General features: G+C 37.9%; 1 protein-coding gene across 1 annotated transcript in view; it reads left to right on the forward strand.

The window, feature by feature from the left end:
* The window catches only part of LOC143853025 (uncharacterized), a 37,489-nt gene extending 31,781 nt beyond the window's left edge, over positions 1-5,708 (forward strand). The window contains exon 3 of the mRNA XM_077362727.1: positions 4,535-5,708. Within this exon, the coding sequence (XP_077218842.1) occupies positions 4,535-5,560 (1,026 nt within the window). The 3' untranslated portion in view covers positions 5,561-5,708. The remainder of the gene's footprint in view (positions 1-4,534) is intronic.
* Positions 5,709-15,219: the final 9,511 nt, after the last annotated feature.

Here is a 15,219-nt window from a genome sequence, read left to right on the forward strand (position 1 = left end):
ATAGAGTATTTAATAGGAGAACCCTAGTAGTAGAAGAATCCATGCATGTGACATTTGATGAAAGAGAGCCAACACCTCAAGAAATGCCACATGATGAGGATGAACCCGTTGAACATCTTTTTCCAAAATTGAGTGCTCCTCCTCATGCATCTACTAGTCATACACCACCTAGTGAGGAAGTAGAAAATGAAGATGATGCCTCATTACCTAGGGATAGGAGAACATTGGTAGATCATCCTGAATCCCAAATCTTAGGTGATGCCACATTGCCAGTAAGAACTAGATCATACTATCGTAGTGTGAGTAACAATCTGGCGTTCCTATCCGAATTAGAACCAAAATCCATCAAGGAAGCTGAAAAGGATGAATATTGGTTGATGGCTATGCAAGAAGAGCTAAGTCAATTCGAAAGGAACAAAGTGTGGAGGCTAGTACCTAGACCTAGTGATCATCCAGTCATTGGCACGAGATGGGTGTATAGAAATAAATTGGATGAAAATGGAATTATCACTAGGAATAAAGCTAGGCTTGTAGCCCAAGGGTACAATCAGGAGGAAGGGATAGATTATGATGAGACATTTGCTCCTGTTGCCCGTATGGAGGCTATTAGGATACTTTTGGCATATGCATCTCATAAAGGATTTAAACTATATCAAATGGATGTCAAAAGTGCCTTCCTAAATGGCTATATCCAAGAGGAAGTGTATGTTGAGCAACCTCCAGGTTTTGAAGACTTCAAACATCCAAATCATGTCTTCAGGCTTGATAAAGCTTTATATGGATTAAAGCAAGCTCCTAGAGCTTGGTATGAGAGGCTTTGCACTTTCTTAGTTGAAAAGGGATTTGAGATGGGAAAGGTGGATAAAACCTTATTTATCAAAAGAGAAAATCATGATATCCTCCTTGTCCAAATCTATGTGGATGATACCATCTGTGGCTCAACTAATCAAAAATTGTGTGATGAATTTGCAACCTTAATGAAAAATGAATTTGAAATGAGCATGATGGGAGAGTTAACCTACTTCTTAGGACTTCAAATTAAACAATACAAAAATAGAATATTTTTAAATCAAGAAAAATATACAAAGGAGTTATTAAAGAAGTATGGCATGGATAGCAGTAAGACATCAAGAATTCCCATGAGTACTACTGCTAAGCTAGAAAAAGATGAATTTGGCAAATCTGTGGATCAGAAATTGTATAGGGGTATGATAGGTAGTTTGCTCTATTTGACAGCCAGCAGACCAGACATTATGTTTACTGTCTGTCTCTGTGCTCGATTTCAATCGGATCCTAAAGAATCTCACCTATCGGCAGTTAAGAAGATCTTCAAGTACTTAAAAGGAACCCAAAGTCTAGGACTGTGGTATGAAAGATCATCTTCCTTCACTCTCATCGGATATTCAGATGCAGACTTTGCTGGATGTAGAGTAGATAGGAAAAGCACTAGTGGGACTTGCCAATTCTTGGGTAAATCACTTGTTTCATGGTTTAGCAAGAAGCAAAATTCAGTAGCTCTGTCCACAACAGAAGCAGAATATGTGGCAGCTGGAGCTTGCTGTGCTCAAGTCCTATGGATGAAAAGCACATTGATGGACTATGCAATCAAAATGGAAAATATTCTCATCCAATGTGACAATACTAGTGCTATAAGCTTAACAAAGAACCCCATACAACACTCAAGAACAAAACACATTGAAATTAGGCACCACTTCATCAGAGATCACTCACAAAAAGGGGATATTTGCTTAAAATATATCAACACTGAAGATCAATTAGCGGATATCTTTACAAAACCCCTTAGTGATGATAGAATTTGCTATATCCGAAGTGCCTTAAACATATGGAGTGCGGATCAAATCAAAGAAATTGCCAAATAAATACTTTGTGCCTTTAACCAGCCTATCTATATAGTATTTATATATATAATCTTTGTTTGGTAGTATCTGCATGAATGAGATGTCAAATTTTTAATCTTAAAAATCACTCAATTGATATTCTTAGCCTTCTTAGTTTTTCTAAGTTGGAGAGGTATCTTCACTTTAATTAAAATACCTAACATCTTGACATATGTCAACATCTCGATCATGAACAGGTATATGTGCATTACTTGGTTATATAATTTTATACCATAAGCATTGATTCAGGGGGAGTTATCCACTCCTATTTTTTTTACACCCTTTCTGTCGATGACAAAAGGGGGAGAAGTTTGAAATTGATTATCTATTCAATTGACTATATGCACCACTTGCTTATAACTTGTATCATTTATATGTGTGCATATATTGAGGGGGAGTTCTAGTATTCACTTGCCTACTATGTCACTCCACACACACCTCATAATCAATTTTGTTTGTCATCATCAAAAAGGGGGAGATTGTAAGCCCAAGGGTCTACTCTCCTATCTTGTTTTGATGATTCTAAACATAATTGATTGTGTTTTTGAATACTAATCAATTTGCTTTGAAGTGTTGTGTTTAAGATAGGATTGATCATTGAAGAAACCAACACACAACATGGTCATGCTTGGAGATATCCCATACAAGAGTCAAAGGAGCTAAGTGAAGCTCACCTCATCTCTCAAGCAAAGCATACACAAGATGGAAGATCAATTGAAGACCAAGACTAAAGAGAAGTTGAAGATTGCATAGGTATCATTGTACATCCTTTCTCTTTAGATTTCCAAGTCAAGGCAAAGTGTTTTCAACTTGGTTTTCAAAGAACACTTAAGAACTTAAAATGCATTAGTGAATGGTTATGTGGTGGACCAACATGTTGGGACCCTCATAAACATTCCAAAATAACCATAGGAGTTGAGTTCCAAAAGCTAAAAATCAAATTTGCAATAAAAATAAAAAACTGCGGATTTTTAGGCTTCTCGGAACTCCGAGAATTTTTCTCGGAGCTCCGAGCTCGGAACTCCGAGAGTTCCCTCGGAACTCCGAGAAAAGGTCCAGTAGCATCTGGACACTTTCTCGGAACTCCGAGAAATGGTCCAGTAGAAATTTTATTTCTTCTGGCCGTTGTCTCGGAACTCCGAGAATATTTCTCGGAACTCCGAGAATTCTCGGAACTCCGAGAATGGTTCTCGGAACTCCGAGAACCTCGCGACAGACTAAAAAATAGCCGTTGGGATTCAAATTAATTGTTGGTTTTTGATATGTCCACCCCCAAACGGTCATATTCTTTGGTGTGGTTATATATACAACATGTAGAGAAGTTTTTCACTCTCTCTTGATCTTTGAAAAACATCCTTAAGCATCAAAAACATTTGCAATCCATTTTAGCTTGAGTTTTTATTTTTCATCCCAAACTTGCCTTTCACTTGTGAATCTTTTGAGTTTGGATATAGTAGTGCTTTCACTTGCAAATCACCATCTTTGAAGAGCAATCAAGGGTCTACAAAGAGCATCAAGCTTTCAAGAAGAAGCCAAGCTATTCTCTTTCAAATCTAGTGTAGGTGGCTAGGGCATTCCCTTTTTAATTCCCTAGAGAGCAACCGCTTAGAACTCGGCGGAGAAGGAGAGTCTTTGTAAAGGTGTAAGGGCATCCTTGTTTAATATCCCTTGGATTTGTAACCGCCTCGGAGCCGGGCATCGTGGAGGTCTCCTATAGTGGAATCCCTCAAGTGCGACCTTGAGTAGAGTGGAGTAGGCCGTTGGCCGAACCACTATATATCGGTGTGTCAATTTCTCACTCTTGCATTTCCATTATTGTTTTGGTTTGGCATTTCAATTTGTTCTTTCAATTATATTTGCACTAACCAAATATTTATTTAAGTGAAGAAAAATTCCAATTAGGGTTTATAGATAATTTTCAAAAGGCCTAATATTGAGTTAAATTCAATTCACCCCCCCTCTTGAGGATTTCAGAAAGAAATACATTGGGATTAACCCAATCCACTAACCATACTGCTTTCGCTTCTCTCTCAACCAAGAATCAACAATTCTCGTCACAAGAGAAAATCTCCTTACAACTAGAGAAAAAAAGAGAAAGAAACCTCTTCTCTTTTTTAACAAAATACGAACTCTCTTCTCTCACCACCGCTACCATAAGGTATTCCATGCCTTATACGGTCTAGGTCAAAACTAAAGGATGATTCAACGCTAGTCAAATTAGGAATAATCCACTTAAGTTGCGAGTAACAAAACACAATACCCTACAATAGGATGATTATAACCCTTTTCTACATATGGAATGTTTAAATTTTCATAAAGAGTAGGGAAAATGTTGGTTTCAAATAGATGTAATGTCCTCCGGCATCTAACCAGGACTGTGTGGGTCACCTTGTGATCACCCACCAAATTTATAATCCCAACCACGTGTAGCATGTGGGAACAAAGGTCTACTGATAGCATCAAATGCTAGAAGTGATTGTTCAGAGAGCCGGTTCCTATTACTATATCTCTTGTTTTGCTTGTTTTCACTATTCTTTGCAGATTAACCCAAATTCAACTATCTGAAAGTTTTGTATTCCCATAAAAAATTGGGAAACTTTGCCATCATATTAGAACGTTTTTTTTTTTTGGCACAGATGGTGGAGTACCTAATCAGCAAGACCAATGTTAAAGTCAATTCCTTGAATGAAAGTGGATCCACAGCTCTTGATATCGTCGAGAGTGGTGCTAGCAAATCTGGTGCATTCAAGCTTACTTCCATGCTGGAGAACGCCGGTGGTAAGAGAAGCACTAATCTGCCACCCAAATCGCATGAAATACAAAGAACCATGGAAACCTCCTTCAAAGGGTTCCCTCAACAGAATTTGAATGAACGAATATTGCCATCGAAGAAGGTTTCTAATTCATTAAACAACAATTCGCATCCCCAACACATTACCCGAAAAAAGCAGATCAAGGTCCAATTCGAAGGGCTCCAAAATGCCCGAAATACGATAACAGTAGTCGCTGTTCTCATTGCCACCATCGCCTTTGCGGCCGGCATCAACCCGCCTGGCGGTGTCTACCAAGATGGAGCATTGGCCGGAAAATCAACTATGGGAAGAAATGCCCCTTTCAAGGTGTTCATAGTCAGCAACAACATGGCATTGTTTTTGTCACTTGGCATTGTCATCGTCCAAGTAAGTATCATACCTTTCCGACGTAAATCGATGATGAAATTTTTGGTAATGACACATAAGGTCATGTGGATGGCTGTGTTTTTCATGTCAATGGCTTACATAGCAGCCATGAGGGTGATCATACCATCTGGTAGGGGAAACAAATGGGTTTTGGTGGCTTTGACATCAGTTGGAGGTGGCTGTGTGGGGTTTGTTTTTGTGGCTTTTGCCTTTTTGCTATTTAGACATAGGCTAAGGAAGATAGAGTGGAGGAAGAAGAAGGAGAAGAAAGTGGTTAGTCAAGCATCTACCAACTCAGACATTGAGAAGAAGAAGAAAAATGTCAGTCAAGCATTTACCGACTCAGACATTGAGATGGAGTCAATAAAGCTTAGTCAAGCATCTACGAACTCAGACATTGAGAAGAAGACAGTAAAGTTCACTCAAGCATCTACCAACTCGGACATTGAGACCGCCGAACCGTTGGGCTATCATATGTATTAGTTATAACTGTAGTCGACCTTGCAAGATGCGAATACGTGTGAATGTTCCTGTATGCGAGTTCATGGAGGTTGTATGCACCATAGAAAATGCATCCTCCTATTTTTGAAACTAATGATATTCACGGGCTATTGTATAATACAATTGATTTTAACTATGGGAACTTTTCAGAAGGGCACAAACTGAGAATAAGTACTGTACTTCATCATATATACATGACTCCATGAAATCCTCGGATTAAAAGTACTGGTTTTCTCTCCTCTTCTCTTTGAATATATAAATATATATTAGTGGGACAACCCGTGCAATGCATGGGAGTGAAAGTTATTTGAGATCGAAAAGAAAGCGTGAGGGAATGAAAGTTGAATAAAGAACAAGCAGACGAGTTGAAAGGTACAAAGTTCATAATTTTTGTATCAATGTCAGTAAGCTTGAAAGGTTGATGCAGCACCGTTAAGAAAAATTGAGGAAATGGGAGAGAAATAGACGAAAGGGGATAGAATTAGAAGAATAGGGGAAGAAGAGACGAAAATAACCAGAAGAATAGACGAATTTATGGAGAGAAGAGAAGAAATTAGAAGAGAGAAGAAGAAAACCAGAATTAGAGGGAGAAGAATCTTTATTCAATATCAATAAGCATCAAAAGTTTACAATAAAGCTGTAAAGAGGCCTATAAATAGTCAATTAATAACCTAAAAGATAGAAACCTACTAAAATAAGAATTCCTAAAAGACTAAACTTTCTAATTCTAAATAACATGAAAAATAAATGCCAAAAAACTAAATAACATGGAAAATAAATGCCTAGAAATCATAATAGGCAAATATGCCACTTATTGGCCTATTATCTGCATCATTCTCCCCCGCTTGAAAATGAACTCGCCCTTGAGTTCTAGTCCACCTGGGTCAAAGATGTAGACAATCCACTAAAGTAGTAGAACGCGTAATCCGGCGAAAGCAATCATGATGTCTAACGCTCCGACAATTGGGAGAAGCATCTGCAAGGTCGGCGGAAGAAGAAGAAAGAAAGTGCCAATGTAGACTCATGCGAACCGAATCTGCGTTGGAGAAGTAAACTATCTGGGAAGATGGCAACGTACTCTTCCTGGATCGGCAAAACAGCTATGGGCAGTATCAATCCATGATCAGCATCAAGATGATCATCTTGTGCACTGAAATCGGCGGGCTCGACCTCCATAATCATCTTGATTGGGGTAGAAGCAATGCTATCAGTGTGCTCATGTAATGATATGTAATCGACATCCTCAATGATCAGCTCGTGCTGTGTATGCTCTGGTAATGCCTCAACAATCTGGTCACTCGGCTCGGACTCAGGCAATGAATCAGCCTCACGTGGATCTGCCACAGTATCTGCCTCAGAAGAGTGAAGCTCACTCTCTAGATGATCGGCAATCGGTGCGGCAGAAATCTCAGAAGCATCATGCGCAACGATGTCGATATCAGCAATCAACTGAGTCTCTAACCCTGGATCGTCCATCTCAAAGTCTGAATCTGATGGAATCAAAGGCTGAACATCAATGATCTAATCAATACTAGCATCTGGATCCGTATGAATATCAGCAACGGGTAAGATGGATGAAGTAGTGGAGCGGCTCTGCAAATCTGACTCACGCATGCGACGCTCTAAATTCTCAGCTTCAATTTTAGCTTCGCGTGCACGACGGGCTGCTGCTTCTTGTTCACGGCGAGCTGCTTCTTCTCGTCGAGCTGTTTCTTCACGCTTCAATCTCTGTAGATATTGGAGCGTATAAACAGCCATAAAAATTGATGAACATCCTTCCAACAACAGATTGGAGGCTGGTTTCTTCTACGACGGTACGTTTCCATGTGGTCCCATGAGCATCGTGCTTGTCGTCGTACAGTTTCTTTAGCCCAGTAGATAGTCGGTTGGGTTTGTTCAGTTGCGCGTTTGAAACGGAAACGGAAAAGAAAATGGGCATATTTTCCGCAGAAACGATGCAAAGTGGTTGTTTTGTTGTTCGTAGAAAGAAAGAGCAAGGAAAGCGAAATATTGACGTGGAATCCGTTTTGGCTTATGTGTCCATCCCATTTCCGCCCCTCTAATTCCGACTAAAAGGCTCGGATTTGCTCTCGTTGCCGCGGAAAATCGTCAAAGTTGCGTTTTAAGTATAAACAAAAGACACTCTTCACGAGAACAGAAGCCCTAACCTCATCTCTCTCCCACGCCACAAAGAAGCCCTAAAAAAACTTCATCTTCTTCCTCTCATCAGCGGAAATTTCCGGTGCTCTCTCGCGCATGCCGAAAATCTGCACTCCTCGTGCGCTCGTCCTCGACAACAAACATTTATTCCTCGTTCTTATGCCCTGATCTTTATTTTTTGGTGCTTAAATCTTGCTTTTTTTTCTTTTTTTCGTTTTTGGCTTCGATCTTTGTTAATGAAAAAAAATCAATCTTTGTTAATGAAAAAAAGTGGAAAAACATCAAGAAAAGAACCCCTGATCTCTTCTCTTCCCTGATTCTTCTTCAATCTTTTTTCTGCTATGTTATCCAGGAATTTAGAACCAATGATATCTCTCTAAGAAAAAAAAATCTGACTTTCTTACCTTTTACACACTCCCTCACCATCACTCCAGTGTTTTTGAGGAACAAAAAAGATTAGTCCTTCAGGGATTGAGGTCAGGGCAGTGATTACTATAAGATGAAAGAGAAATTGAGTGACAAGATTGAGGATCAATGGGAGTCTTTTATAAATGGAATTGGGCATGGGATCTTAGTTCAGCTTTTCAGTGAGGAGATCGATCCAAGTTAGTTTACAAAAAGCTTTTTTTTGTTCTCCTTTCTTTCTTTTTTTGTTGGGTTTTGAGTTGTTTAAACTTTGAATTATATGTTGGGCATGAAGGTAGGAACTTGTGGAAATGGGTTTGGGGTTCAATCTTTTTTTTCGTTTTTGGCTTCAATCTTTGTTAATGAAAAAAAAAAAGATTTTGCCATATGATTTTTATCTTGTTATTGTAGTGATGGATGTGGTAGCCAATGTTCTTAGTATTCATTGTCTCTTCTTGTTAATCCATTGGTTTGTTCCCTCTTTATTGTTGGTTCCATTATATTGCTTTTAAAATCTGCTTCTTAAGTTTTTTTGAGTATTTATTTGTGTTAGTGGACTATTTGGTAGGGCTTAGGGGGTGTAACTTGCTTTATATGTGGTAAAGAACATATTTTGTGTTTCTTTTCTGTTTCTTGGCAACTGAATGCACATTCTTGCTATTTCTTTTCTGTTTCCTGGCAATTGAATGCGCACTCCTACTGCTTTCTTAGCAGTTTCTTTTTCTTTCCATTTCTTTATGCCACGTCATTTCCTTTTCTTTTCCGTTTCCTTCGCGCAACTGAACAGACCCTTGGTGATCATGGCCATTGTACTCAAGATAAGCATCTAGAGCATCAATCCACTGTAAACATGCATCCTCATAATAGCTAAAGGGAGTGCGTCAATTCCAATTGCTTTCGTCGTACCTATCAAAATATGGGATAAATGGTGGAGCCATTAGGATCGGCGTCGAAAAAATAAAATCAATCGTCTGATCTGTCTGTCATGTCGAATGGAAGACACTGCTTTTCGCTGATTTCAGATCGGACTCCGGGATGGCTCGGATCAGTGGTCGGACCAAAATCGACAGACGCCCAAAGTTAGTCGTTGTAGTGGTTGCACTAACTGCTGATTGCGAAGAGTGGGCGGGATATACTCTAAAAGTTGTCACGAACAACTTTCTTGTTAATGACGAAACCCAATTTTGAGCAGAAATTGCCCGAGTGAAGAGAAAACGAGATGGAAGAGGAGAGAGAAATTCGAGAGAGAGAGAGAGAGAAACTTTTTTTCTTTTTCTTTTTCTGTTTTTTTTTTCTGGGGGTGTCTAAAGGTAAAATAGATGGGGTTAAATTGGTGTATCTTAAATGGCAAGGGGTGCCCAAGAAGAAAGTGGGGTGATAATATAAGACTTTTTTTCACTTGTCACATGACTACTTGTAAAAATAAGTGGGTTGACTGGGAAAACAAGGGGATGGAAATCTGTTGTTAGACATCTTTGTTGTTATGAGTGGAGAGAGTGGGAAGACAGAGAAAGAGAGAGCACCATTCCCTAGAAAGGAAAAGTTGATGTCCCCAAGGAAAAGCTGATGTGACCACTAAATATTCTCCCACAAGAATCCTAGGGATTTTTTTTTACTAGCAACCAAACGGAGCATAAAGGAATGGAGGGCGGGGTTACCTTATTTATGCCTACTCTTTCTTTTATTCATATGGGTCACGTGAGCAACTAAATGATTACCTTAGACAGAAACCTCAAATACCAATATAATTCATACGAATAGAGGTGGGGACCACTGACTTGAGATAAAATAAGAAATAGGAGGCAAGGGGTAGTTCCGTACTTCCGTGACCTTCACCACCACTTCCGCAGCAAGAAGACCAAACCCGAACGGAATAAAATTTCAGCCATATAGTTCTCCAAGTGGAGATGATTTTGCGACGGGATTGATTTGGGAGATGGTGGCAGAACTGCTACGTGATGTGTACGGCACCAGTGGAGGGCACGATCACGCCCGAAAGGAGGCATGCTTTTCAATAATTAGGACCACCCAAATCTGTGATTACCACCAATCAGAATAATCTTTAAAGATAACTGCTCGGCTTTAAGTGGTACGGTGATCAAAATTCGGAGACTTCGCGTGATGGCGATTCGCGGCTTGGGCGGAAGTTGCACTGTGATCGAAAGTTGCTTGGATCTTTGGCTCTGATACCAAATTGATGCAGCACCGTGAAGAAAAATTGAGGAAATTGGATAGAATTAGAAAAATAAGGGAAGAAAAGACGAAAATAACCAGAAGAAGACGAATTTAGGGAGAGAAGAGAAGAAATCAGAAGAGAGAAGAAGAAAACCAGAATTAGAGGGAGAAGAATCTTTATTTAATATCAATAATCATCAAAAGTTTACAATAAAGCTGTAAAGAGGCCTATAAATAAGGAATTAACAACCTAAAAGATAGAAACCTACTAAAATAAGAATTCCTAAAAGACTAAACTTCCTAATTCTAAATAACATGAAAAATAAGTGCCTACAAATTAAATAACATGAAAAATAAATGCCCAGAAATCCTAATGGGCAAATATGCCACTTATTGGCCCTTATATGCATCAAAGGTATTGTAAAACTACCAATTAATCCAATAGCTTACCTGGTGGAGAAGGCGTTATTTCATCTTTTATACTTTAACAGGTACAAAGTTCATAATTTCAGTATCAATGTCAGTAAGCTCACTATAAGTGAAATCCACTCCTAATTAAGGTCATATACCCACCAATGTATCAATTTTAGTAAGCTCACAATAAGTTCATAATTTCTGTATAAAGTTTGGGATATTGAACAGTGGTTAGCAGTCATTCACGATATAACCACTGAATCACAAACCAACATTTTTATAAAAATCAATGACAATTATACCGACGACATGCAACATCTGGTTAAGAGCATAATATGTCCAATCTTTAAATACGGCAGTACTGCCATTTTCATCATTTACTGGGTAAAAGATACAAAGGATTAGTAGTTGCATAGATGCGAGGAAATACTTTGACTAAGCAGGCATATAAAAATTACATTTTCATCATTTAATAAGCATCTATGTAAAAATGTAAAAGTTACTAATAGCCATCTCCAAGGCCACCACGATTTTCTTGGAATGGATAGTACTATGAGATACGTCCATATGTGATTCTGTGTCCTGTGAGAGAAGGTACTGTGAGATGGGTAGTACTGCTAGATATGTCTATATGCGATTCCATATATTCTGTGAAAGGTGGGCTTAGAGCATTGGCGTCTGACAATTAATTGTGCACACAAGCTTAGCATTTTTTCATAATTGTTCAAGATGGGAATCCAATGGAAATTAGATCAGACTCATGCATTTACCTGTCTATCGATAGGCTTTGAAACGTACACCACAAAGTATAGATACTTCTGTAAAGTATCGATAGGCTTTCCTATTCAACTAATTCCATGAAACCAAATCTGAAGTTGTTACGAACCCGAATCGGTTTGCAACAGATTTGATCTTCTTAGAGGGAAGATCGGCCTCTTGATCCACTTCGAGGGAAGGATTAGTCCTCCTTTGTGCAAATGACAGAACTTCTAAGATATTTTCTTCATTGATTTCTATAATGATAACATGTGGTTATATAAAGCACTAAATGATAAACATAGAAAGATCTAGAAAGATCTTATTATAAGAATAAAAATAACTACTTAAAGACTATCCTAATCTAAATTAGTATCCTAATCTATCCTAACTACTAAATATATCAGATCTGGCAAGATCTGATCTTATTCTCTAAAATATCTAATTAATTTATTGCACTCTAAGTGGGACCTATCTAGGCACCAACATTCCACCCGCCTTGAAATCAACTATATTTAGTAGTTAGGATAAATTAGAATACTAATTTAGATTAGGATAGTCTTTAATTAGTTATTTTTATTCTTATAATAAGATCTTTCTAGATCTTTCTATGTTTATCTTTTAGTGCTTTATATAAGCACATGTTATCATTATAGAAATCAATGAAGAAAATATCTTAGAAATTGTGTCATCTGTACAAAGGAGGATTGATCCTTCCCTCGAAGTGGATCAAGAGGCTGATCTTCTCTCTAAGAAGATCAATCAGTTACGAACCGAATCGGGTTTGTAACAATTGGTATCAGAGCGGCACAATCCGTTATAATGTCGAAGCAAATCGAAAGCGCAATGGATCAGTGGGATGAGAATATAAGAGAGATCATAAGGCATCTAGCTTCTATGAAGGCCAAGTTCAACGAGATAGCATTAACATTTGGCGTGAAGTCAGAAGAACCTCCATGTCTGATGGAAGAATTGAGCGAGAGCACCGTCAAAAAGCCTTGCAGAATAAAAAGGAAACGAAGAAATAGAAAAAGAGGAGAAAATAAGAAGAGCGGTAGACATTATATTGAAGAGAAGAAGCCACAAAAGAAAGTCGTTGCTGATTTTCAGCGTCGTCGAGTTCGATGAGTTTATCTCCGAAAAATCAGTCATTCCTCTCAACATGTCCAACACCATCAAGAAGATCCTCATCCAAGACCATTCGTGCATCCAAATCTCAATTATTTCAAAAAACATGGCAAAAGAGCTTTGATGAACGACATGATGAGATTCGTTTGAAGATGGAGCTGTTGCGACCCTTGATGATGACATGCGAAATGATGACTAATTACAAGACGAAGGGAGGAAGGAAGGGACGCAAGATCTCATTTTTCTCCAATTAGTGCTTAATCTTCAACCTTGAGGACAAGGTTGATTTCAAGGTTGGTGGAATGATACGTACTTAGATGGGTCCCACTTAGGATTTAGCAATATCTAAATTATCTTTTGATATTAGTGTGGTTGCTGGCAATATTTTTAGTAGTTATTAATATTCAGTAAGAGATGGAGATTTGATAGACTCTTAGCATATTGGCTACTCTTAGAATAGTAAGCTATTATTCAATTAGGAAGTAGATTTGGCTAGGATTTTTTTTGTGTAGTAAAGTTATGTAGGATTATGGGAAATAAATAAGCCGTAATCTTTTATTTCATCAATGGAGAAATTATTCTATAAACTGTGTTCTACACAAAGGAGGATTGATCCTTCCCTCACTCGAAGTGGATCAAGAGGGAGAAAATAACATTCCACCCATCTAGGTACGCCTCGTTTGCCATGTTTATACTATGGCAAATTAAGAACCAAATGTGGTAAAAGAGGAATTGGTGAATTAAAACTAAAGAATTATGAATATGGTTTTGCAGTGATTCTACCACAGATAGAGAAATTGATTAGTTCATCAAAATATATACACCTTATGGTGGCTAGTAAATTAGGGGAGTTATCAAATCTTTCCGATGAAGTCCACGTCGAGTAAATGGTTTTAGCAAGTCAGGGCACGTTCGGCAAGGCTTCTCATTCTCACCCGATTAAACGGGCGAGAAACGGAGTGATGAGAAACTTTAGAAACGGTTATTTATCACTTCGTAGAATCCTATTTTTTAGTTGAAAAAGTACGCAAAATTTTAGAAACGGATCTAAACGGGTCACTTAGCCGAACGAGATTTTAGAGATATTTTTGGCTTTCCTCATTCAGTCATTCTACACCGCTAAAAAGGGAGAAAATCCAGGAAAAGAATAGTTGTCGAACACGCCCTTAGTTTTCAACAAACAATTTCTAGGATTTTTTCCTCATACTTGATATAATGATTTTTTGTATTCCCATCAACTAATCATAGAGATTCGCGTACCAATTATAGAAAGCAAGTGGATAATATACGGAAAGGATTTTGTGATTAGCAATAAATGTTGATAAAGTAAATCAGCCAAAACAATCCACAATCCACAGTTTACTCGTTGATGGAAGATAATAAGAACACTCACGACAATACATCACATTATGTGTTGAGGGAAGATTTCATGAGTTTGGCATAGGAAGAGAGCTTATGATATTGGGTCTTCCTCTTGTTTTATTTATAAAATTATTGCCTTATGATGTTGGTGTTGTTCTTGTTTTGATTAGGCCTGTTGCTCGGGTTCACATTCAATAACCAAATTTATAACGAAATTAAAAGGCATCAAACAAAGATCAAAAACAATCCAATAAAGATTGCTATTGCCTTAGAAATAAAATGTTTGGTTATAACGAAATTAAAAGGCATCAAACAAAGAAAAAATACAATCCAGTAAAGATTGCTATTGCCTTAGAAATAAAATGGATAAAAAGAAAGGAGCAAACCCCAAAAATGAACATAATAACATCAATCAAGATATCAAATCAATGTCTCCCTTTATGCTATTTTCAGGTTTCATTAAGGAAAAATTGCCAATGGGGGACACCAAAATACAAGAATTGTGAACAGGGGCCACACTTTTGAAAATTTGTTAGAGAGGGACGAAATTGGGGTTATCAACTCTCTAAAAGGGGGTTATCAACCCTCTAAATGGGGTTATCAAACTCTCAAAAGGGGGTTATCAACCCTCTTTAACAATTTTTCAAAATTGTGTCCCCCATTCACAATTCTTGTATTTTGGTGTCCCAGATTAGCAATTTTTCCTTTCATTAATACAAAAGCATTTAGATGTTTGGGAAAGAGAAGTGAAGAATCATAAAACTGTAAAAATGATATGCCAAAAAGAAGTAGCCACCCAAATACTACTTGCAAAATCCAGAGAATCATAAAATGATATGCCAAATCGGCGATTACAATGAGTTGCCAAACTCCAAACGGACGAAAAGGGAAAGAAGAAACAGAATATCAAATATGTTAAAGTATAAAAGATTAAATACTGCTTCTCCAAAAGCTTAAGCTTTTGGAGTAATTGGTAAGTTTCACATGGTATCGGAGCAAATGCCTGGGTTCAAACCCCCTTGATAGCAAAATCCACATGCAATGGCAAAACCCAAAAGAGGGGCCACATGTGCCACGTGTAGGCCAACTCTAAAAAAGAAGGGCCACACATGAGGGGGAGTGTTGAAGTATAAAAGATTAAATACTGCATTCTCCAAAAGCTTAAGCTTAAGCTTTTGGAGTAATTGGTAAGTTTCACAAAATAAAAATAGTAGACACTCAATTAAAAAAAAATCAGAGAA

This window comes from Tasmannia lanceolata, unplaced genomic scaffold, assembly GCF_043159265.1.
Source record: "Tasmannia lanceolata isolate RefF3 unplaced genomic scaffold, GAP_Taslan_0.1 ptg000003l, whole genome shotgun sequence".
NCBI lineage: Eukaryota > Viridiplantae > Streptophyta > Magnoliopsida > Canellales > Winteraceae > Tasmannia > Tasmannia lanceolata.